At 53.5% G+C, this 23,775-nt stretch overlaps 1 protein-coding gene across 5 annotated transcripts in view; it reads right to left on the reverse strand.

The window, feature by feature from the left end:
* Nucleotides 1–329: 329 nt before the first annotated feature.
* ITGAL (integrin subunit alpha L) overlaps nt 330–23,775 on the reverse strand; it is a 37,330-nt gene continuing 13,884 nt past the window's right edge. Inside the window, exons 12-31 of one of the 5 annotated variants that reach the window (XM_045543342.1) lie at nt 22,897–23,048; nt 22,408–22,545; nt 21,375–21,572; nt 21,105–21,235; nt 19,787–19,947; nt 19,530–19,681; nt 16,893–16,979; nt 12,832–12,885; nt 12,663–12,736; nt 12,161–12,302; nt 10,060–10,170; nt 9,583–9,662; nt 9,387–9,473; nt 7,870–7,945; nt 5,504–5,617; nt 5,232–5,288; nt 5,046–5,144; nt 4,566–4,661; nt 3,761–3,871; nt 330–1,730 (exon numbers count right to left, since the gene is read on the reverse strand). In XM_045543342.1, the coding sequence (XP_045399298.1) occupies nt 1,548–1,730; nt 3,761–3,871; nt 4,566–4,661; nt 5,046–5,144; nt 5,232–5,288; nt 5,504–5,617; nt 7,870–7,945; nt 9,387–9,473; nt 9,583–9,662; nt 10,060–10,170; nt 12,161–12,302; nt 12,663–12,736; nt 12,832–12,885; nt 16,893–16,979; nt 19,530–19,681; nt 19,787–19,947; nt 21,105–21,235; nt 21,375–21,572; nt 22,408–22,545; nt 22,897–23,048 (2,303 nt within the window). In that variant the 3' untranslated portion in view covers nt 330–1,547. Of the gene's footprint in view, nt 1,731–3,760; nt 3,872–4,565; nt 4,662–5,045; nt 5,145–5,231; nt 5,289–5,503; nt 5,618–7,869; nt 7,946–9,386; nt 9,474–9,582; nt 9,663–10,059; nt 10,171–12,160; nt 12,303–12,662; nt 12,737–12,831; nt 12,889–16,889; nt 16,980–19,529; nt 19,682–19,786; nt 19,948–21,104; nt 21,236–21,374; nt 21,573–22,407; nt 22,546–22,896; nt 23,049–23,775 lie in introns of all 5 variants that reach the window. The other 4 variants (XM_045543341.1, XM_045543340.1, XM_045543344.1 and 1 more) reach the window with 4 other exon arrangements.

Raw genomic sequence — 23,775 nt, forward strand, 5'->3', positions numbered from 1 at the left:
CTCCTTTGCCAGTGCTGGACCGGAAGGTGGCCTTAGGGTCACTCGATGTTCCCAGGGGGTCCTACTGACCACAAGAGGGCAGCAGTGACTAGTCCCCTCTGTCCTTCCAAAGGGGGGCTGAGGGCCTTGCCCTTCAATCATTGTTTTACAGACATGGTTCAGAGGGTCTGTACACCCAGGATAATGAATTGTCAAATGTCCCCTAACCTTTTCCATGTTCTGTGTCTCTCCTTGCTTCTCTTTTGAATGAACTCACGATGTCACACACGGTTCAGTATGTGAGGGTCATCGTCCCCCACAGAAAAGAAAAGGAAACAAAGGAAGAAGAGTTGACTATTTGGGTGCCATTTACTGAAAATGCTGAGGGGGATAGTTGAACCGGGCTGCGATGTCGCACCGGCACAGACGCGTCACAGAGCCGGACAGAGCTGCATGCTTGTTGGTTACATGTGCGCAGGCGCTGTGCTTGGCGCTGGGGCTCTAGGAGAACAGACACGGTCCCCACTTTGAGCCACAGTCTCCAGTGGGGGCCCCTGCACGGGTGTGACAAGTCCCGAGGGAGGCTGTGGAGCCAGGGCGGGGTGGAGCTTGAGAGGACTGAGCCCTGAAGGATGGGGACGCCATGGGCCATCCAAACCTTTTCTGTCTTCCACAGGCTCCGTCATTAATCCAGCGAAACTGTGTCAAGCACTGACTATGTGCCCTGCCCTTTGCTATCACCAGGGATCCCACGGTGAACAAGAGAAGTATGGTCCCTACGCTCATGGAGTTCGCTGTCAGAGGGACAGATATTAAGTGCATAAATCATTAAACAGAGCAAACGTGACCCGTGTCCTGAGGGGCAGGTGCAGGCTGGTGTGTGTGTGAGCAGTGTGGGCTGCCCTGGGGAAACGACACGAGAGCTGGGCTGAGTGAGAGTGAGCTAGGAGAGCCGGAGGAAGGTTCCAGAGAAAGGCTGGTGTCACTGTAGCTGGAAGAGGGAGGTGGGATGTTTCTAGAAGAGGCTGGGAGGGCCGCAGGGTCCAGTTTTGCAGTGCCTTGGAAAGCCTATTAAGGAATTTGGTCTTTGGCCAGAGGGCAAGGTGTTGGTAGCAGTCGTGTAGTAACACTGATCACATTTGCTCTCCGGCAGCAGAATGGCATTCTGACTGCACCCCCGGCAGGAGAGAGTGCAAGGACAAGTTCTGGGAGTCTGAGGCAGCTGTGGACATCTAAGGGCAGGTGTGAGGGCCAGGAGTGTCACTAGGTCCTGAGACTACAGTGTCTCCAGAATTAGATCAGACGTTCTCTTCTAGGGGAGGGAACTAAGACAGGCTGGTGGGAGCCGGGACCCTCTGACAATTACAAGGCCTCACCTCCGTAGCCTTCCTGGCCCGTCCTTCAGCAGATTCCACTTGAGCCCGCAAAGGGGGCCGGCAGGAATGAGCTCCATGTTCAAGATAGGGAAACTGAGGCCTAGGAGGGGCAGGCAGTGACTTGCCCGAGGACACAGTGAAATGCAGGTTGAGGCAGACAGGCCCCAGGCATCCTGAGTCCAGCCCTGGGCCTCAGTCTTTGCCATCCTTGCCGCCTCCATCCTGGACCTGCCCCCCATGCAGGGGCTCCAGGCAGCCTGGATCCACGGCCTCTTCCCCGGACGCCAGCTGCCCAGCGTCTTCTCCAGGGATGCCATTTGGGACACCTATGTCAGCCTCCATCTTCTCCTTGAGGTTCCGCTTAAAGAAGCCAACCTGCACGAAAACAAGAACTGCATGAGTAAAACGTCCACGGGGCACTTTGGGCTGGCCGGCCCCAGGAGAATGCGAGGGCGCCGTCTGTGTCAGTCGGCCCACCGTGCCACAGCCACGTGGCGTCTGCTCAGGCGACAGGCATCTGTTGCGCTTGGTTCTCAGCAATATTTTCAAAAGCTTTAAGTTCAATAGTTTGTTCTTTGGGCTCATCAAAATGTCATGCACCAATCTTTCAGGCAGGTGATTTGACACTCTCTAATAATACTAATAGGAAAACCCAATGCTTATATAGTACATGTTATATGCCTTACCCTCTGTTGGAAGCTCAAAACATATATATTCGGGCTGGGCCTGGTGGCTCACACCTGTAATCCTAGCACTTTGGGAGGCCGAGGTAGGAGGATCACTTGAGATCAGGAGTTTGAGACCAGCCTGAGCAAGAGTGAGACCCCATCTCTACTAAAAATAGAAAAAATTAGCCGGGCGTGGTGGCGCATGCCTGTAGTCCCAGCTACTCGGGAGGCTGAGGTAGGAGGATGACTTCAGCCCAGGAGTTTGAGGTTTCAGTGAGCTAGGCTGACACCACAGCACTCTAGCCCGGATGACAGAGTAAGACAGTGTCTCAAAAAAACAATATATATATATATATATATGTGTGTGTGTGTGTGTGTGTATGCATATTCTTCTTCCCAGCAATTCCACTTCTAGGAATTAATTCCAAAGAATATTTGGACAAATGTGCAGATATTTGGGTAACAGGAGCCATTTTTTTGTCAAATTGTTTGACATGGGTGTAAATTAGAAACAACCTAAATGTTCAGCAATAGGGAACTTGTTAAATAACAGATGGGGCACCCAGATAGCAGAGAACTACTGAAATTAAAAACCAAGATGTAGAGCTGATTGTGCTTACACAGAAAGATATCAAGATATAGTATTAATAGGCTGGGGACGGTGGCCACACCTCTAATCTCAGCACTCTGGGAGGCCAAGGTGGGAGGATCACTTGCGCCCAGGCGTTCAAGATCAGCCTGAGCAAGAGCGAGACCCTGTCTCTACAAAAACTAGAAAATTTATCTGGGCATGGTGGCACATGCCTGTAGTCCCAGCTACTCGTGAGGCTGAGGTGAGAGGTTTGCTTGAGCCCAGGGTGTGAGGGTGCTATGATGACACCACTGCACTCTAGCAAGACAGTGAAACCCTGTCTCAAAAAAAAAAAGGAAAAAAGAAGCAAGAAAAAGAAAATTATATAGCATCAAGTGGAAAATACAAGTTCCTGAGCAGTGCATATATAGCATTATTCCATTTATGTTTTCTACATAGACACACACAAACTGACTTTCTCTTTCTCTCTCTCATGCTCACATGTATACGCATATGTTAACAACAAAATTAGATCCTGGAGGAATATAAAGAAAATGGTTGTTAATGACAACCCTCTGGGGGTGCAATAGGGAGAAACTTGGATTTTCTATGTTCTCTCTCTCTTTTTTTTCTCCCAAAGTGTTGGGATTACAGGTATGAGCCACCGCACCCAGCCTGTGTTCTCTTTTCTGTAATACATGGAATATCTGCCTCTGATACTCTTCATCTGTAATTTCTACTTATCCCTCAAATCCCACTCAAATGCCACCTCTCCTGGGAGGCCTTCCCGGGCCCCTGCAGCCCCTCTGTTCCGGGCTCCAGCACACACGGCCCCGGCTGTAGTTCTCATCGTGCTCGTCCCTGTCTGTCTCCCCCATTAAACTGTGAGCTCCACAAAGGCAGGAACCACATTTGTGGCATTTGCCTCTGCCTGCCGGTGCCTGGTGCCGTGAGGCCCTCGATATGTGGCCTCTTCCCTCTCTCTCTCCTGGGAGTCTAGTCCTGCGCTGCTGGTGCGGGGCTGCGTGATGGGGGGAGTCTCGCTTGCTCTGCGGGCCTCGGTAGCCTTCGGCAGCCTTCTCTGTCACAGGAGGGAGTAGGTGAGCCCCCCCCCTGCTTTAACGCTCCCTGGTCTGGCCACGCCTGCTGCTCCCAGGTGCTCTCACCTTGTACAGCGCTATGAAAATCAGCAGCAGCAACAGCAGCCCCCCGACGCCGCTCAGCACGTAGAGATAGAGCATGTCCTTCTCATACATGATGTCAACCTTCATGGTGACCTGGGGGAGGAGGGGGAGGGGAGTGCAAAGAAGACTTTCCCAGCCCTGAAGTCCCTGTGACCCACCCCTTCCCCCGTCTCATCGTGTCCATCTGGACTGTGCCACAGCACCAGGCTCTGGCTCCGGCCCCTCTCCCTCCAACGTGTTACCTGCTGCAGTCACTGAGTGACTTGGCCAACGTGCACCATGGCCTGTCCTAGGCCTTAAAGTGGCCATGAATCCCAGGATAAAATGCCAGAATCCCAGCTCAGCATTCAAAGCCTTCCAGAATCTGGCTTCTGCTGGCCTTACCGATTCATCTTCCCTTCTCACACTCCGCCTGCCCATCACACTGAACTTCCCGCTCTTTGACACTGCCCTGCCCACTCCGCCGTGGTGGGCCCTGCACCCGCTGCTCTCGGCTTATAGCCTCTCCCTTCTTCACCCTGGGACTGGTGGGTGGGTAGCCCTTGGCTAACCTGCCATTGGATTGATCTTTACGTGACACATAAGATGACCACATCTCAGGTGACCTTATGGTCAGCCGCTTGCCCAGCAGCGGTGGTGGGAGCTTCTCCAAGGCTGGCTCCTTGGGGGAGTTCTGACTGGCGGAGCCCAGACCTTCTCCTAGGAGGCTCTTCCCCTCTAGCTCTGCCCCAGGCTGCTCAGCTCCCTCTGCCACCTGCTCCCGGGGCTCCTGAGTGGGGCGAGATACCTGGGCCCGGGAGGCGTTGCTGCCGTAGAGGTGGAAGTGCTTGCTGCTGTTGAAGGAGATGGAGAGGGAGCTGCAGAGGCTGAGCATGGAGGACGCCTGTGGAGGGGACAGGGATTGGGGACAGGCATCAGGGCCCGGGACCTCGACACAGTGGGAGGGGCAGAGGCGCATGGGCCCCAGCAGGGCGCACCCGCTCTACTCAGCTCTCTGCTGTGGCATCTAACATGTCACTCGTAGTTAGAAGGAAAGTGTTCCCATAAAGAATATGTCAGAACTACCCGTAGGCCCATGAAAACAGCATTGCAAATTTCAAGCAAATCGTGGTTTCCTTTCATGTGTGGCTGTGTAAACATGAGGGATTTTCATCAAGATAGGAAAAAAGAAATGGAAGAAGACCGACCGTCTGGTGGGCAGCCCACCCACCACTGCCCGCAGACACCCGGCCCCACGGCCACACCACGTCTGCCACAGCAGGCCTACCTCAGTCTCCCCCACCAGCTCCAGGGTCCCGATCACTTGCACGAGGATCTCTTGCTTGAAGACAACCGGGCAGCGGAACTCGGCTCCGGAGAGACACGGCTGGCGGCGACAAGGAAGCTGGGGCTCAGGGACGCCTGTGTGCCCTGCCCGCTGCCCGCCCAGCCCTCTCAGCTCACGCCCCTATACCTCAGCCGAACCGGGGGGCCTCTTCAGGTCCTCACGATGGCAGTGGACAGGAGGCTCCTAGGAACGAGGCGGGGGGTCCTCAGCTAGTCAGAGCCTCCCCCAGCCCAGAGAAGAGCCTGGCATCCCAGTTCTGCCCCAAACTGCCCCGGCCCTGGGAGAGTTCAGACATCACTGAGCCCAACATCCTCACACGCTTCCCACGCACCTGGCCCTGCCGCCTGCATGTGCCCACCCCACAGGCCAGGGCAGCCCGGCCCCTGGGCGGCACTCACCACCTGCACGCTCCACGTGTGCGCGACGGGCCCCTCGCTGGGTGGCTGTGGCACCCCAACCACGGCCTCCAGGGCGGGCATGTTGTGGTCGTAGATGGAGGGCTGGATCCTCACCTGGCACAGAGGACAAGGGACTGAGAGCCCTGAATGCCAGCCACCCCAACTGCCACCCCAGACCCCGCGTGCCCTCACACGCCTCTTCCTCACATGTCCTCATCGGCTGAGTCCCGAGGGCCCACTGTTCGCTAGGCTGTGTGACGAGTGACCACAGCCAGTCGGTCACGTCCTCCAGGCCTCACAGTGTGGGGCTGTGCTCTTCCCTCTGCTTGGAACACGCTTCCCCGCTTTCTCCACAGCGCACCCTCCCACGCCCGCAGGGCCCTGCGCCAGCGTCATCTCTGAAGGTCTGGCTGAGCCCCCGAGCACGAGGCAGCTCCCTGTCCTCCTGTATTCCCATGCACTCTGTCTGTCCGCGGCAGGACGGCACAGTGTCTGCCCGTGTGTCTGTATCTCCGCTAGACCACGAGCTTCTGAGGACAGGAACTGTGTCTTATTTCATCTCCAACTCCCTATTGCTTGACACAGTACTTAGCACATGATAAGCCTCCAAAAAAGTAGTTTTTTGAATGAGTGAATGACATTTAGCAAGTATAGATGCAAAAATTATTTGCACAATGCAGGTTGGGAATGACTCATTTTGGCAACTACATCGAGTTAAGAAACATTTTCTGAGTGCATTTTATATAAAAAGAACTATCTGTGCTAGGGCTGGGAGACCTAGCAATGTATAAGAAAGTGGCACAAGAGTGGCAGCAATAATGTCTCAGGGAGGTCAAGCAGGGAAATGTGTATCTGATTGGAGGAGTTCTATTGCTCATTCAACAAACATTTGTGGACACTTGAAATATCTGTGAAATTAAAAAGGCCTAATGTCAGAGGCAGCATTTGAATTTAACCGTGAAAGACGGACAGATGTTAGCAGGTGCAGGCGGGAGGGGGCCCCTGGGAAGAGCAGAGGGAACGGGGCAGCACCAGGGGAGTGAGGTTCGGCTCGAGGGTGGGTACCTGGGAAGGAGCCGTGGGAGACAAGGCTGGAAAGGAAGCTCAGGATCGGAGCCCAGAAGGCCGGAGGGCAAGGAATCAGGGCCCCCTCGGCCAGGCGGTGGGGGGTCACGGGAGGCAGCCGAGGAAGGCCGCGGCTCCAGGGAAGTCCTTCCACTGCAGGTGTGGAACGGAAAGAGGACGAGAAAGGTGGATCGTGGCCCAAGTGGGAGCCTGTCTCAACAGTGCAGCTGCGAGGAGCTGGGTCTGAGTAGTAGCAGGGGCCAAAGACAGAAGGGGATGCGCACAGCAGGACGTGAAGAGGCAGCGGGACTGGGCAGGAGGAAGGAGAAACTCACCCCAACTTGCAAGTTTTGCTTAAGGAAAAGATGATGCCTTTAAAGGATTCCGAGCAAGCGAGAGGAGATGCTGGCTTAGGGAAAATGACAAATTTGGTTTAGAATATGCTGAAACCAAAGTTTTGAGGGAGCAATTGCACTCCTAGTTATGCTATGCTGTGCTAGCTATACTATACGGTACTGGGCTGGAGTCATCTTCCAAGGCGAAACCAAAGTGCTCTTAACTTGGTCCGTGCCCACTCCTCCCTCAGAGGCTCCCGCTACGGAAACCTCAGCCCAGGCAGGGAGCAGCCCTTCTCCTCTAAGCCCCCAGAATGAAGGCCACTATTACAGCACTGACCATGTTGCAGGAGAAATGGCAGATCGTTAACGCAGAGGTTAAACTCATGGATTTTGATGTTCAAGTACGTGCTTGAACCTGACCTCTTCCCCTTATTAGCTGTGTAACCTGGGCAGGTTACTGGCCTGTCTATGCTGTAGGTTTCTCATCTATCCAACCGGAATGACAATGCCAATCTTACAGATCTCACAGGGTGGCGCGAGAATGATGGGGTTGCATGTAGAAAGCATGCACTGGGCACAGAACTTGGGTGAGTGGGCAGGGTCCCCGTCTTATTTACTGCTGGCCCAGCTGCTAGCAAAGCACCTGACCTAGAACAGGGGCTCATCAAATGTTTGGGGAAAAAAAAGTAGGTTCTCTCTCAGAGTTCTTCTTGTTCTCAAGTTCTGTGATTCTAGAAATCATATATTCAGTGGTGAAAAGGAGTTAGTAAGTAACTAACTCCCTGCTGCTGGGAGCCTTTAAGTACAGGCATGAAGCCATGGAGAAAGGCTTACGGAACTAGGTGGAGTGCTGGCCCCGTTGCCCATGGGGACCATGTCCATTTGGCGCCTGCATCCTCAGTCCTCAGGACAGGGCTGAATGAATGTGTGACCAAGAAGGACCTTTCACATCAGGGTTCATACCTGGTAGATGTGCTTGACTTGCTGGATCTTGGGACCTTTGGGGGTGAAACTGATATAGAGTGTGGAGTTTTTGTGGCTGTGGAGAGAGAAGAACAGATGCGAGGTCGAAGAGAAGCATCCCCGACTCCAGGGAGCCTCTGAGCTGCCAGCCACTGTGCAAGGGACCCCACGGCATGATCTCATTCAGGCCTCACAACGACCGGCTGTTTCCCTTGGGAAACTACGGCTCCTGGAAGGCGTCAGCCTCTTGCCCAAAGCCCCGCAGTGGAGGAGGGACAGGACTGGAGCCCAGGGTGATGTGCCTTGGGGGCTGTGTCCTCCCCACGGTGTGCCACCTCACCGGGGTCTGTGCTGTCCTCTGGCCCCAGTTCATCTCCTGGATAACCACATGGGCCTCTGACTCCCTCTCCCACCCATCCTGCCAACACACACTGCTGCCTGCTCGTCCTAACGTCTCTCCCATCCTGCCGCTCACCTGCTCAGAGTCCCTCCATGGCTCCCTGCTGCCCACAAGGGTCAGGTCCACAGCCCCCCATGTCCAGGTTGCCTCCCCACTGTTCCCCTGCGCACACTTGCCCTAGGCCGAGCCTGCCCTCTCCCCGCTCCCCACATCTGCCCTCTGCTTCCTGCCTGCCGTCCCTATGCCAGGTGAGCTCGCTGAGGAGCATGCCCTGCCTCCTTCCTGGCCCTTATCCTCACGCCCCGCCTCCAGCCCCAGTCCAAGCCCCACCTTCCCCACGAACACTCTGTCTCCACCCCAACCCACACTGATCTTTCCTGGCTAATTCCATACCAGTATCATTCCGTTTGGCATTTATGTTCAAAAGCACTGGAGACCTGGGCTCAGACGCTGTCCCTGTCCTTATCTCATGGAGCCAATTTGAAAAAGCCACTTGACTTGTCTAGTTTCTTTCCCCTATAAACAAGATAACCCAACTAGCAATCCCCATGGGTCCTTCCTGCCACAACATTCTGAGATTCACTGAATTTGGCCTTTCCAACTTGACCGTAAGCTCCCCGAGGGTGAGGGCCATTGTGACAACTTCTCTGCTACCTCTTCTAGCACTGCTGGCCCCAGGAAGGCAGAGAATTTTGCATGACAGAAACAGTCAAGAGCTTGGCTGGGGCTTTGGAGTCAGACAGCTTAGGTTCAGACTCTGGCTTCAGCAATTCCAGCACTATGACCCTGGGCAAGTATCTGCCTTCTCTGAGCCTCAGTTTGTCCATTAATTAAATGGAGAGAGGCACAGCTGCCTCAGAGGTGTTGGGGGCTCCAGGGAAAGCCAGCTTCGGGGTAGTGCAGCTGCCGAGTCTGCCATCGGGTCAGCTCCAGATGGCCGAGCCAGAGCTCGTAAAGGGCCCTCACTCTTTGGAGTGCTGAAAATGCACTCCAGCGTTGTGGCTGGACTCCGTTCTGATCACCCACGGGGGGCTCCAGGAAAGGAAGGAGGCCCCGAAGGAGGGCTCTGTGGGGGGAGGCAGGGGAGGGAGCAGAGGGTTGGCTGGGAAGGACTCACTCCTCGATGAGGACGTTGACAGGGTACAGGACTGGGATGCTGGTAGTGGCCGAGTTGTCCTTCAGGAGACCTGAGTCCTCATTGTCACTGCATTGGGGTAAGGTAGAGGACCGTGTCAGGAGACGGGCTTGGCCAGGACTGCACGGCGGCTGGGACAGGGCAGGGATGCTGCTGGGGCCTGCTGGGGCCTGCTCACCACTTCACACTGGCACGCAGCTCAGCAGAGTCCCTCCAGGAGCTGTTCAGGAGCGTATTAAACATCACCTGGATGACGACCTGGCAGGGAAGGAGGGGAATGAAGACGAAGGGCTCAGGGGCAGCCTTGGCACCTCCGGACCCCCACACCTGATCCCCACAATCCCAGAGGCTCTTATCAAGTGCTCGCTACACCGCAAGCACGGGGCTAGATGTGTATCCCCATCGTACAGATGAGGAAATGGAGGCTCCACATGGTTAAGTTATGTATATAAGGACACAAACAAATAACCCGATTCCAGGTTTGTTCGATTCCAAAGTCCAGGCTCTCAAACAGGACACAAAACAGCTCCACATCTTTTCCCCTTGGGGTAGGGAGTGGCGTAGGCCCTCCCTCGGCAATCACCTCTCCCTTCCCCAGAGCCAAGAGCTCCCTCCCTCCCTTGGCTGCTGATTCCAAGGAACTCGACACACTCACCGAGCTGCCTGCTTTAAAGATGGGGGAGCTCACATTGCAGGTGAGGGTCTTGGGCAGAATCTTGGACTCCTCAGGAAGCTCCTCGCAGCCGACAGGCATGTGGCTGTGGGGCTGGGAGTGGGAGGAGAGAGAGCAGCCTCATTGGTGGGCAAGGCCAAGCATCCCCCACCTCCTCCAGGCTGTGTCCCTGCCACGGCTTGTTCTCAGAGACACAGGGCTAAAGAATCCAGAATGCAGAGACAGAGGTTTAGTAGAAAGATGGTCACTGCAACACTATTTTTAATAGTAAAAATCTGGAAGTGATCAAACAGTTCAAAGAGATAGGAATGGTCCAATAAATTATGGTACAATCAAAGAACAGAATATTGTGAAGTCTTTAAAATGTGCTGCTATATCTACACCTTCAGCAACCATTTTAAAAATGAACTTGGGCCGGGCGTGGTGGCTCACGCCTGTAATCCTAGCCCTCTGGGAGGCCGAGGCGGGTGGATCGCTCAAGGTCAAGAGTTCGAGACCAGCCTGAGAGAGACCTTGTCTCTACTAAAAATAGAAATAAAAATTATCTGGACAACTAAAAATATATATAGAAAAAAAATTAGCCGGGCATGGTGGCGCATGCCTGTAGTCCCAGCTACTCGGGAGGCTGAGGCAGAAGGATGGCTTGAGCCCAGGAGTTTGAGGTTGCTGTGAGCTAGGCTGATGCCACGGCACTCACTCTAGCCTGGGCAACAAAGTGAGACTCTGTCTCAAAAAAAAAAAAGAACTTGATCCGGGCTGAGCATTATGAAACCATTTGTCTTTGTCACAGTCTTGTGAGGGACAGATTTCAGCCTCAGGTTGGGAAGGGACACAGATAAGGAAATAGAGGCTCAGGGAGGTTAAGGGTGGTCCCCACGGTCTCTCAACTGGGTAATGCAGGGATCCGGTAAGAACTAGAACACAGGATTGTGTGACACGAGATCTCAAGTTCTTACTCTATTAGAGGCCTCTTAAGTAAGCAGTGAATGTTTCTGTATAAGAATAATTCAAGTGTCCACAGACAGATGAATGGGTAAATAAAATGTGGTATATATGTACAATGAAATCAATATTATTCAACCTTAAAAAGGAAGGAAATTCACATACACCACCACGTGGATGAGTGTCAAACACATCACGCTAAGTGAAAGACGCCAGACACAAACAACAGACACCGTGTTTAATATCTAGAACGGGCAAGTTCACAGGGACACGCAGAGTGGCTCAGGGGGCACAGGCGGGTGGAGCTGCTGGCAGGGCCGGACGGCTCTGCAAAGAGACGGCGGTGGCGGCTGACCACGCCGTGACTGTGCTCAATGCCACTGAATGTAAGCTTAAGAATGTTGAAAATGGTAAAATTTATATTACATATATTTTACCACAATAAAACATTTTTTGAGGAAAAACAACCATATGGAGAGCAAAATGACAGTTATTTAAAACAAATGTAGAATAAATACACAATTTAATGTGTGTGCATGTGTATAGATAAACAGGTAATATAAATCTCTATAACTAAATACAGGAAATTAAGAAGGGTAAACACCAAAAGGTTCAGAGTAGTAACTGCTTTGATGTGGTCAGGGCTTTAAAAAAAAGCAGCAGCAACTGCGGAGTTGAGGAAGTATATGGGTGATCGTCTCCTTTAAAATTCTGTGATTTCCAAGATTCTGTGGCGATCATGTATTACTTTTATAATAGTAGTTTAAAAACAAAAGCTGTATTTAAGATAATCGAGACCATGCCTCAGAAACACTCCGGTCACCTCCGGAGGGAGGCGGCCCCTCACCCACCCATGCACGTCCGCGCCATGGACCGCACTGGGCACAGCGCGGGCCTCTTCCTCACGCCCCGTCTCGTGTGGCCCTTGCACGGCGCCCGTGGGTGTCCCCAGCCTGGCTTTTTGGTTGTGGAATCTGAGGCTCACAAAGGGTGAACCTTACCCTCAGAGCATACAGCTCGAGGGTGACCATCCGGCTGAGAACCCAGATGTGTCCCCAAGACCTCTGCCTGCCTGCTGCTGCCACGTGTTCGGGCGGGGGCCGTGGACACGCAACCTCGGGCGCCCTGCCTTCCGGCTCACCTTGAGCACCTCCACTTTGCGGAAGGAGAGTCCCCGGGGGAAGGTCAGGCCTAGCTGCACCCAGTAAGCATCTTCCACCAAGTTGCTCAGTGCCAGCTCCACAGAGAGGCTGGCAGAGGGGGTCAGGCGCAGGGCTCCGGATCTGCGGAGAGATGGGGGGTGGGGGTGGGGGAGGAGTTATGGAGTCGAACTGAGGCAGGACCAGGGTGAGGAATTGCAAAGCTGAGGCATACAATAGGCCAGAAAAAATAAATATAAAAAATAAGCTCCTATGCTCAGGCTGTAAGCTTTGTAATCTCATCAAATGCAGAGGGGAGTTCCACAAAGTTCTTGCATTTCTCAGAAAAGAAAACTAAGGCCCAGAGAGGGAAGTGGTGTCCCCAGATGGCACATCTGGTGAGTGGAGGCGGGTAGTGACTCCGCGGCCCCGTTCTTTCCGGCACTCGGGGGCTGCCTCAGGACCACACAGAGCGGACAGGCCAGGGGCGGATGCCTCACGGACCTCACGGGGGAGAAGGACAGCTGCAGGTCGGCCTCACACTTCTTGTCCTCCCCGCAGTTCTTCTCAAAAGGGATCTGAAAGGCCAAGAAGAAAGGACCAGGAGGCTCAGGCCCCAAACCCGGAGGGGGCTGACCCCAGGCCACTCTGCCGGCCCCTCCTCCCCTCTTACCTCCCTGGTCTCCGAGTGGGGTGAGGGTCTCAGGATGGGCTGTATGTCCTTGGCCTGCTGAGCACGGAGGAGGTGGAGGGAGAAGAGATCAACTGAGGCAGCAGAACTCACGAAGGAGGGCTGGAGGGGCAGGGGCTCCAGGCTCGCCAGGGCTCACGGTGGTCTGCCCCTCCCAGGCGCCAGCTTCCTCCCCAGGGCTGCCCGCCCCCCTCAGCCCTGGCCGCCTGTGCAGCCCTGCTCTGCGGGCATCTTGACAGAAAGCTGAGGCTCAGGGTGCCCCATTCCTTCTCCCGGACAGTAGACCAGGGCCGTGACAATGCAGCCCCCACAATTCCTGCCTGGGCAGGACCTCCTGGCCACACAGCCTGCGACCCACCTGCCTGTGAATAGCTCTTTCACTGTGGTTCTTCTCTGTGGACCCTATCTCCCCCTAGAACAGCTCTCCATCTTTTATCAGATGGAGGCCAATTTTTTTTTTTTAAAGATGGTCTTACTCTGTCACCTAGACTGGAGTGCAGTGATGTCATCATAGCTCACTGCAACCTCCAACTCCTGGGCTCAAGCCATCCTCCTGCCTCAGCCTCCTGAGTAGCTGGGACTACAGGCACACACCACCATGCCTGGCTAATTTTTTTTCATTTTTTATAGAGACAGGGGTCTTGCTATGTTGCCCAGGGTGGTCTTGAACTCCTGGCCTCAAGCAATCCTCTGGCCTTGGCCTCCCAAAGCACTGGGATTACAGGTGTGCCAATTTTTCAACATTTCCTGAGCTTCTACTCTGGTCCCGGCCCCATGCTGGGCACTAGGTATATACCAGAGAACAAAACACACGCACTGCCTGCCCTCCCATTCCGGTGGGAGAGGTGACTCAGCATTTTCAACAGAGTGGGTCAAATGTCATGGTGGGACAAGTACAGGGTATCTTCAGAGCATGTAGAAAGGACTCTTATCCCAGACTTGGGAATCAAGGAAGTTTCCTGAAGTATGGCATCACAACTGAAATCGCAAGGAAGAGGAAGCAGGAGCTAGATGATTTGAATGGCGAGGGAGAAAGAAAGAACAGTCTATTCAAAGCCCCAGAGGCCAGAGAGAGATTGTGCGTTGCACAGGGAGCAAAGATGCTTGTGCTGGCTGGAGCGCTGTGCGTTAGCAGGGGCAGAAATAAAAGCAGGGTCCAGATGCCACTGAGCCTTGCAGGCCATTTTAGGGGGCTGGGACTTAACCCTAAGGGTAATGGGGCCCTGGAAGGATTTTATGGGTTATCAACTGTATGTTCTAGAAAGATGCCGGCCTCCTCTGCTTCCAGATCACCTGCCAAGCAGCCTCCAGACTCTTCCTCCAGGGGCTGAGTCCTGGTGGCCTCTGCTGACTGCTTGTCACCTACCTCAGCATTCGTACACAGATTCCTACCACCCTTTGGACCCCAGCCAGGCCCGGATGGGTGTCCAGGGCCTCCGCCCTGCTAAGCCATCCTCCTGCCAGCAGCTCAGCCCATCTCCCCGTGTCCCTTGATTTGCTGCCACGCCTTTCCTCCTCCCTCCACCTACCCAAAGTCTGCTCATTTCGCAAGATCCAGAGCCACTGACACCTCCCTCAGGAAGTCTTTTTTGACAACAGTGATCTCAGGTCTCTTTCTCCCACACCACACAGTTTGGCGTTTAATTAGTGCCCATAGCAGAGACAATCCTTCCTCGCCTTCTGCTTTTAAGACAGCGCCTCCACTGTTTCCCCGGGGCATGGCCGTGTGGGCAGAAGACTGCTTTTCTCAGCTTCTTTTATAGCTGGATGTGACCACGAAGCTGAGTTCTGATCAATGAGATGTAAGTGAATGTGCTGTGGGGCTTTGCAGAGGGGGGATATTCCCAAGGGGAGGATGTGTGCTCTTCTCCCACTGCCCTTGGCCAGGTGCAGACATGATGGCTAGAGCTGGAGCAGGTATGCAGAGGAATACAGGAAGGTATACAGGAAGGTATACAGAGGGTGGAGGAGCAGCAAGATCAGAGCAGGGGTCAGCAAGCTGTGGCCAATCTCTGCTGTTTGCAACTGAGTAACTGAGTTCATCTAACTGGTACTTTGCCCTTGCCTAGAATGACTCACAGGCCCAAAAGCAGCAAGTTCAAAGCTGAACTCACCAGCTCCCCTGTGTCCCCTCCAGTGACCCCTGTGTGGGGAGCGGCTCCACCATGTACCCAGAGCCAAGTCAGAAATGGGCGTCATCTTCTGCCTCTCTCCCCATGCCTCTGCATCTGGCAATTCTGCCTCTTCCAGCTCTCTTTAATGTACACCCTCCTCTCCACTCCCACAGAAATTGCCTTGGTTCAGGGCTTCCCACCCCTCAATGGGGCCATTACAACAGCCTCCTGCCTCCAGGCTCACACCCTTGCAATGGGCCTCCCTGTCGCTGCTGGAGTGAGCTTCTGCGATACGTGTGCGACAGTAGAGCCGCCTACGCCTCGGTCTCCCAGCCCCCCTGCGTGCCTGGCCCCACTCCAAGGCCAGCGGTGGGCATCTGACCCAGGCCTGGGCCAGGGGTTGGTTTAGGGGTGTCAACATGGCCCAGGTCACAACAAGAAGAAGGAGCCTTGCCCAGTGGAGAGGATAATGGATGATGACACCAACAAAGGATAATAAGCTAGGATATGAAGAGAGGCCCATTCCTGATGGCCTTGTTTGGGTTCCCAGATGCAGACAGGCGCGAAGCCAGGATCCTCCCCTGGTCTCTTCAGAGCAAACTGATTCCTTTTTCGCTTAGGGTTAGGGGCACTTGCAATCAAAGAAGGCCTCATCCAAGTCCTTTAATGGCTCCTCAGTGCCCTCAGGGGAAGGACCAAACCCCTCGGTCCCTCTGAAAGAGCTGCTCAAGGGCAAGCCCCCTCTGGTGCCACCTGGAGTTTAAAAGAAAAAAAAGAGCAGCCAACCTCTCTGGGCTTATTCATTCCTTCTCTCTCTCCTCCCATCACCCACCGTCTCTGGCATCCTTGCTCTGTGCTCACACTGCACCTTCTTTCCGATGTGCACCCTGCTTCTCTGCCTGGGGACTTCAGGTCAGGCGGAGGGGGGGCTCTCCCTACCCAGCCGGACTCTCTGGCCTAGACTGTTGCCACCCTGTCCCTAACTTTGCCGCAGCATCATCACAGCTTTGGCTCCACTGTCTTCTCCAGCTTCTCCAACAGCAAATTGCGCCCTTAAGGGCAGGTACCACGTTTATGTCCCTCAGTGGAGCCGGCGCCATCAAGTTTCCTCAAGTGCATCCGAGCACCGGCGGGCAGGGCTGTATTCTGGTGAGCGCACCACTGTTATCTCAGGGAGCAGCGTGGCGGGCGGGCTGCGCCCCCCGCCCACTGCCAAAGCCACCAGAAAGAGTATGCTTGCCAGCCCCTGCAGGAGGGAGAGAGGCCTCACAAGGCTGGGACTCATTTCATAGACTGGGACGCAATCTCAGACAGTCCCAGAGAACCTGCTCATGCTTGTGCCAGGCCCAGGTTCTTTCTACCAGACACTGCTGCCTTCGGACAACCAACCCACCCGCTCAGCGTCAGGGGTTTCAGAAAGAGAAATCAGGCTTTGGACACTGGGAGGGAGTGTGCGCCCTGGCTGACTAGGGTAGGTGGTGTTTCCCCCCTTCTTTTACATAATAACAGCACCTCTACTGGGTTTTGAGGGAATGGCCTGCCCTGGCTGAACACATGGGTCAGAAAGCGAATCAAGGTGCCCTGTCCTTCCACCCAGAAGGGGCCGGGCCTGGAGTGTGTGTGCTGAGCGGCGTCCGAAGCCTGGCAAGGTTGGAGCAGACGCACAGCAGGAACCCGGGGCAGGTTCACCCCTTATGGCCTCCTCTCGAGGGCCCCCAGAGCCACCACCCTTGTTCGCCGTCTTCCCAAACTTGGTTTTTCAAATTTCCCTTCAATTCGAACTCCCGCGTGTGCCCTTCCTGCGTGAGTGAGCCGCACTGTGCTTCTGGCGCTCACAGTCGGACTCCCACATGCCACAGCCACTTCCTCCCAATGGAATTCCTGCCCTCCCTGTTCCCATCCACTCCCTAGTTGGCCTCTCCTTACTGCCCTTTGGTCCCTCGGTGTCCCTTCTTCCTCCCAAAGAGAGAAATTCAGGGAGACATTGATGGGGGAGATGAGGTCCTGAACGCACACCTGAGGGTGAAAGAATACAACCCGTCATGAGTCTAGCCTTTACCGCACTTCTGATTAAATGCACACCTTGTCTGCATCTTACAAATGATGAAATTCTAGCAGTTTCTTGTCTACCACCTTACGAGCAGTGAAAATACATTTACTGCACATCAGGTGTTTGTGATCTGCCCAGGGTGCCTCTCTGCACAGCTGTCACTCCTCAGCCCCAATTCCACAGAGAACGTCACGCATCCGTCACAGCACTTGCTCCCGCTGCGTCCTAATGGAAGCCCTGAATCTTTGTCTTGGGCAGCCATTGTCAAAGGTTGTACAAGAATATTCTAGAAAAACTAGAATATCCTAATTCTAGAATTCTGTTCCTTGAGAACGGGGATGGGTCTTCGTCTCCTGTTCCCGATGCCCGACACTGCACTTTGTGGGCACCCAAATCGTTTTGCACCTCGAGTTCCTGCTGACCCTAAGAGACAGGTACTATTATCCCTACATCAAAAATGAGGAAAATCAGGCCTAAAAAGGATGACACAATTGTCCTAAATCTAGAATTAGGAGTGACAGAGCCCAGATTTGAACCCAGATGTCCAAATGCAGAGGTCTTTCTGCCACGTCACCATGCCTTCTTCTCTGGCAAATTTATGTTTAAAATTTCCAAATCTTGTAAGGGGAGGGGTGGAAGGAGGCTGAGGAATGCTGAGTGGCAGCATGAATTAAATGAGATTGAGAGATGATAATTGTTGAAATAGGGGCATGAGTAGCTGGGGATTCATTACACTATTTTTTCTAGTTTTCCATGTTTCATATTCCCCACAACAGAAAATTTAAAACAAACTTCAAAGTCTTATACCCCAGTCCTATACTGAGACTTTTATGAAATATTTAAGAGCATATAATTTGATATTAATCCCATTTTTACACAGGACTGCTTATAAACAAACTGAATCTGGGTGTTTCAGCAGTTGTTCAAACTAATATTTAAAAAAAAAACAACCTCTTTCTGGGATGGGTGTTAATAATAAATGTCCATAGGTACCTGGCAAATAATGACATACCATGATGACTGAATATTCTGTAGCCATTAAAAATAATTATGAGGCTGGGCATGGTGGCTCACACCTGTAATCCCAGCACTTTGGGAGGCTGAGGAGGGAGGATCGCTTGAGGCCAGGAGTTCAAGGCCAGTCTGGGCAACATAGCGAGACCCTGTCTCTACAAAAAAAAAAAGAATTAGCCAGGTATGCATCTGCAGTCCCAACTACTTGGGAGGCTGAGGCAGGAGGATGGCTTGAGCTCAGGAGTTGGAGGCTGCAGTGAGCTATGACCAGGCCACTGCACTCCAGCCTGGGCATCAGAGCAAGACTCTGTCTCTAAAACAGCTTTCTAATAATAAAAGCTGCATAGCATCATTAATATATGATGTGTGAAAATGGTAGGGAAAAATGGTAACTATGTTGCAATTGCAATCATGTTAAAAATGCATTAAAAACTACTAGCAGTCAGGGTGTGGTGGCTCACGCCTGTAATCCTAACACTCTGGGAGGCTGAGGCAGGTGGATTGTTTGAGCTCAGGAGTTCGAGACTACCCTGAGCAAGAGCGAGACCCTGTCTCTACTAAAAATAGAAAGAAATGATCTGGACAGCTAAAAATATGTACAGAAAAATTAGCCAGGCATGGTGGCGCATGCCTGTAGTCCTAGCTACTTGGGAGGCTAAGGCAAGAGGATCACTTGAGCCTGGGAGTTTGAGGTTGCTGTGAGATAGGCTGACGCCATGGCATTCTAGCCCGGGCAACAGAGTGAGACTCTGTCTCAAAAACAAACAAACAAAAAAAAACCCTACTAGCCCTGAGCGCAGTGGTGCATGTCTGTGGTCCCAGCCTACTCAGGAGGCTGAGGCAGGGGAGGATTGCTTGAGCCCAGGAATCTGAGGCTGCAGTGTGCCATGACTGCACCTGCTAATGCACTCCAGCCTGGGCAGCATAGTGATACCCAATCTCTATAAACAAACAAAACAAAACAGGCCAGGCGTGGTGGCTCATGCCTGTAATCCTAGCATTCTGGGAGGCCGAGGCAGGTGGATCGCTCGAGGTCAGGAGTTCGAGACCAGCCTGAGCAAGAGTGAGACCTCGTCTCTACCAAAAATAGAAAGAAATGATTTGGACAGCTAAAAATCTATATAGAAAAGATTAGCCGGGCATGGTGGCGCATGCCTGTAGTCCCAGCTACTCGGGAGGCTGAGGCAGGAGGATCGCTTAAACCCAGGAGTCTGAGGTTGCTGTGAGCTAGGCTGACGCCACAGCACTCAATCTAGCCGGGGCAACAAAGCGAGACTCTGTCTCAAAAAACAAAACAAAACAAAACAAAACAAAACAAAAAAACACTAGAAGAAAGTATGCTAAAGGTGTTATCACTACTGTTGCAGAGGAAATGACACTACAGAGAGATCAGAGTGACTTGTCACCCATCTGGACAGCAACAGAGCGGAGTCTGCCCAGCATTGTCTCACTGCAGTCAGCTCACCAGCTCCTTCTCAGAGTGCTGGCACTGGCTCCCTTACCGGGAAGTGAAACCAGAGATCAGAGCAGGACTTGTCTGAGGTGACAGCTTTATTCCCACTGAGCTCATGTCTCCCTCCTGGGAACAAGCCCCGGCTTCTGGTCCGATGGCCATCCAACCGCAGAGTGTAAGTGAGATTGGCAACCAGATGACCTGGGCAGGGTGGAAAAGGCAGGCGATGAACGGTGGGGGGCCCCAAGCCCCAGGCCTGGCTATGGGGCAGGCAGCTTCTCTGGGGAGCGGGAGGACAGCACCCACCTTGGAACTGAGGGATGAGAGGCTTGACCTGGAAACAGAGTGTGATGTTAACTCCTTCCTTCTTCCTGTCCCTGGCTGAATAGGAGCATTCCACTTCATGCACTGGGATCTCAGCTGGGGAGAAGGACATCTGAGTGACCACATCCACCACGGGCCGGGAGCTGCAGGGCAGAGAACAACCAAGTCTCTCCTTTGGCCTCCTCTGCTCATCCCCCATCAGACCTGCGGCTCCCACGAGCAGAGTTCAAAGGCTGCTCCCAGCCTAGAGCGACCGCATCGTCACTGCCAGCTCTCAATGACACTGATTTTGCTGACTAAGCCTGCTGACCTGTGTCCACACGGAAGAGTGCGCTCTGAGAAGAGAAATCATGCTGAGCTGCTTCTGTACCTATAACCCTCCAGCGAGGCTGCACGACATCCACAATAAAGCCCAAGCTTTCCGCTGCGCTCCCGGGGCTCCCGCCTCTCCAGTCTTGTCTGCCGCTACGCGACCTCTGGGCTGACCCAGCCACACTGGCCCTCTCTCAGTCACTTGAACACGTCAAACTTTTACCTGCCTTGCGGTCTGGGCACATCCTGGGCTTCTATGAAATACATAAAAAGCTCTTACCCTGACTTCTGCAAACCTGGATCCTTCTCATCTTTCAAGTCCCAGCTCAAATACCATCTCCTCACAGGGGCCTTTCTTGGTCACTCAGTCTATAGCAGGTCTCCCTTGCTGTCCTCTCTCATGGTACCCTGTTTGTTTCCTTCACTGCACTTATTACAATTTGCAATTAACTATCTTTTGTTTAATTTTTTGTTCTATGTTTCTCTGCATGTAAACTCTGTGCCCAATGCCTGGTTCAGTGTTTAAGACATAGCAGGTGATCAATAAATATCTATTCCCTGTGTGATTCTTCCAACAACTCTTAAGATACGGGTAAGGCGAGAAATGTCACCACTTCAAAGACGAGGAAACTTGGGTCCTGAGAAGCTAAGTGACTGGGGTGAGACACCTCAGAAGTGAATGGCAGATCTTCGACTTGAATCTAGGGCACCATGTTCTAGAGACATGCCTTTACCCGTCACGTGAGGCTGCTTCTCTACGAGGTTTCAGTGTCGGAGAGGCCTGGGTTCACGTGCCAGTTCTGCCACTGATGGCAGCTGCTTGCCATGGAGTATGATCCGAGCCTCTATAAAAAGCGGCCCTGTCGCACGGGGCTAGGGTGAAGACCACTGAGCTCATGCCTACCAAGCACTCACATGGTGCCCGCACACCTCAACTACTCACAGGACGAGAGCTGAGGTTGCTGGGAGCACTGGGGTCCCATCTTACCTCAGCACGACCACTCGGCCCTCAGCCCCGACAGCCACATCTGCTAGGCCGTCCCCTTCAAGGTCCTTCACCCCGTGGATGGAGCGTCCGAACCACCGAATTCCTGAGAACAGCCGGGTCCCTTCTATCCGCTGAGAGCAAGAGAGAGATCATGCTGAGCCGGGGGCGGACAGGAGGGAGGCCCGGAAGGGCCAGGCCGCGGAGTGGGGTCTGGGTATGGGGGCTTCAGGCCCTGGGCCTAGCGTTGGGTTGGCAGGCAGAGCACCTCACCTGGCTTGGCCGGGGGCTGAGCCCACCCTGCCGCCCGTTGAAGATGTACACAGCCCCCTGCTCCTCCAGGGGGGCTCCCACAGCCACATCCGTCAGCCCATCCCCATTGATGTCTGTCAGGGCAGCGATGGCAGCGCCAAAGCGCCCCAGGGGGTAGCCGTGATCCCCCTGCAGTTCTGAGGCCTCTTCGAACTCCAGCTAGGAAGGAGCAAGGAGACACGTCATACCTCGATCACTCAGCGAGCTTCCACGGCACACGGCACTGTGAAGGACAATTTAGTGAAGAACACTACAGAAATGTAAGATAGGCCAGGCATGGTGGCTCATGCCTGTGATCCCAGCATTTTGGGAGGCCAAGGTGGAAGGGTTGCTTGAGCCCAGGAGTTTGAGACCAGCTTGGGCAACATAGCAAGACCCTGTCTCTACAAAAAAATAAAAATTAGAAAAATTAGCCAGGTGTGGTGGCACAAGCCTGTAGTCCCTGCTACTCAGGAGGTTGAGGTGAGAGGATCACTTGAGTCCAGGAGTTCCAGGTTGCAGTGAGCTAAGACCATGCCACTGCACTCCACCCTGGATGACAGAGCAAGATTCTGTCTCTTAAAAAAGAAAAAAAAAAAAAAAGAAAGAAAAGAAATGTAAGATGTGGTCCTCGCAGACCTGGAATGGTGCTGCACACCACCCTGGGTTCAGGGGCCAGCTCCACCTCTTGCCATCCACCTGCCCTGTGGCTTCGGGAAGTTATTAGTGCCCAGCCCCGCGAGCCTCCATGTTCCCATTTATAAGGTATAGCTTGTAGGCTCTCAGGAGGTGGTCGTGAGATCAAATGAGGTCATGTCCACAAAGAATCTGGCAGGGCCCCTGCACACAGCCTTCCACAGTGAGGAGCAGCTCCCGCCTGTCTGTCTGTTGTTCTAACGGTTCAGTCAACCCGGGACCAGACAGGGAAAACCCTTTAGCAAACTGGGACCAAGTAGGCCTGTGAGTCTCTATTTCTCCCGTTCCTTCCCCCTCGGCTCCGTGGCCCGGCGCCCACCTGTCTTCTCTGGTAGGTGAACACCCGGCCTCCTCTCTGCTCCCCGTAGAACAGCGGGGCTCCCACCAGGAGCAGCTCTGCCTCCCCATCCTGGTCCACGTCCACACCACACAGCTCGCCACCGAAGTAAGAGCCGACCTGCGGGCAGAGGCAGGCGTCTGAGGAGGAGCCTGTGGGGACACAGGGGCTGGCAGCAGCCTCCCTACCCTTCAGCTGCACCATGTCCATCTTAGTCCACTCCCTCAAGTGCAAGTTCAAATCCTGGATCCACCCTCAGAGCCTGTATGAGTTAAGACACGGTGGGCTCTTTGGGGCTCAGTTTCTGAAACTGGACAGTGGATATGCCAAGGCTCACCTCAGAGGGTGTGTGAGGGACAAATGTGATAGTGTTTGGCACAGGGTCAGCGGATGAGTGCTCAAAGGACAGCCGGAGCGTGATGCACGTCACGCCAGCCCCTGGTCTGCGGATGCCCCGCGGGTGGTGCGCACCTGGATCCCGTCTATCTTCTGGACCTGACGCCACTGTCCGCTGTCATTGAGCTCTTGGAACAGCAGCACTCGGCCCACATGCTGGTATCGGGGGGCTCCTGCTGCCAGCAGCTGTGTGTTCCCCTGGGAGGGCAGCCAAGTCACCGTGTAACCTGAGGGGACAGAGAGAGAAGACTGGAGTTAGAAACACAAAGGACACTGGAAGAAGGTGACACCCAGAGGGAAAGGGGCAGAGGGCCCAGGAAACTGGGTTATTAACAAAGACGCATGGACAGCCAGAAGACCTGAGGAAAGCAGTCATCGCTCTGAGCAGTGCAAACAGTGCCATTTGGGCCCAAGGCTGCTACATTCCTCGGCTGTGTAATCTTGATAATTCATTTCATGCCTCTGAGCCTCAGTTTTCTCATCTAGAAAATGGGAACAGTACCAACCTCGTGGTGTGGTTTTGAGGATGAAATAAGGCCATGGATATAAAATGCTTAGCACTATGGCAGCAATCGCTAAACTAAGATCTAAAGGAGAGGAGCATAGTAGACATCTAAGATTATACTTATCTCTGTATACACATAGGTTCACACATATGTGTATATTATGTGTGTGTGTAGAGTGGGGTGGGCGCCTAACTGGAGATTAAACTTCAGAGTTATTTTCTCTTCTTCAGTGAGCAAAGTACACCTATTTTCCAGTATACCAAAGAACAGAAAATCACCCTGAAGGCAGGTAGCGTCCGTACTAAAGTATAAGCGTTGTGGTTTACAGAACAGACTTTGGGGGTACACTACCTAGGCTCTGCTACTAGTTCTGTGACCCTGGTCAAGTTATTTAAACTCTCCTTGGCCCAGTTCTTTCATTTGTAAAATACAGATGATAAAAATACCT

Source organism: Lemur catta, chromosome 2, assembly GCF_020740605.2.
Source record: "Lemur catta isolate mLemCat1 chromosome 2, mLemCat1.pri, whole genome shotgun sequence".
NCBI classification, from domain to species: domain Eukaryota; kingdom Metazoa; phylum Chordata; class Mammalia; order Primates; family Lemuridae; genus Lemur; species Lemur catta.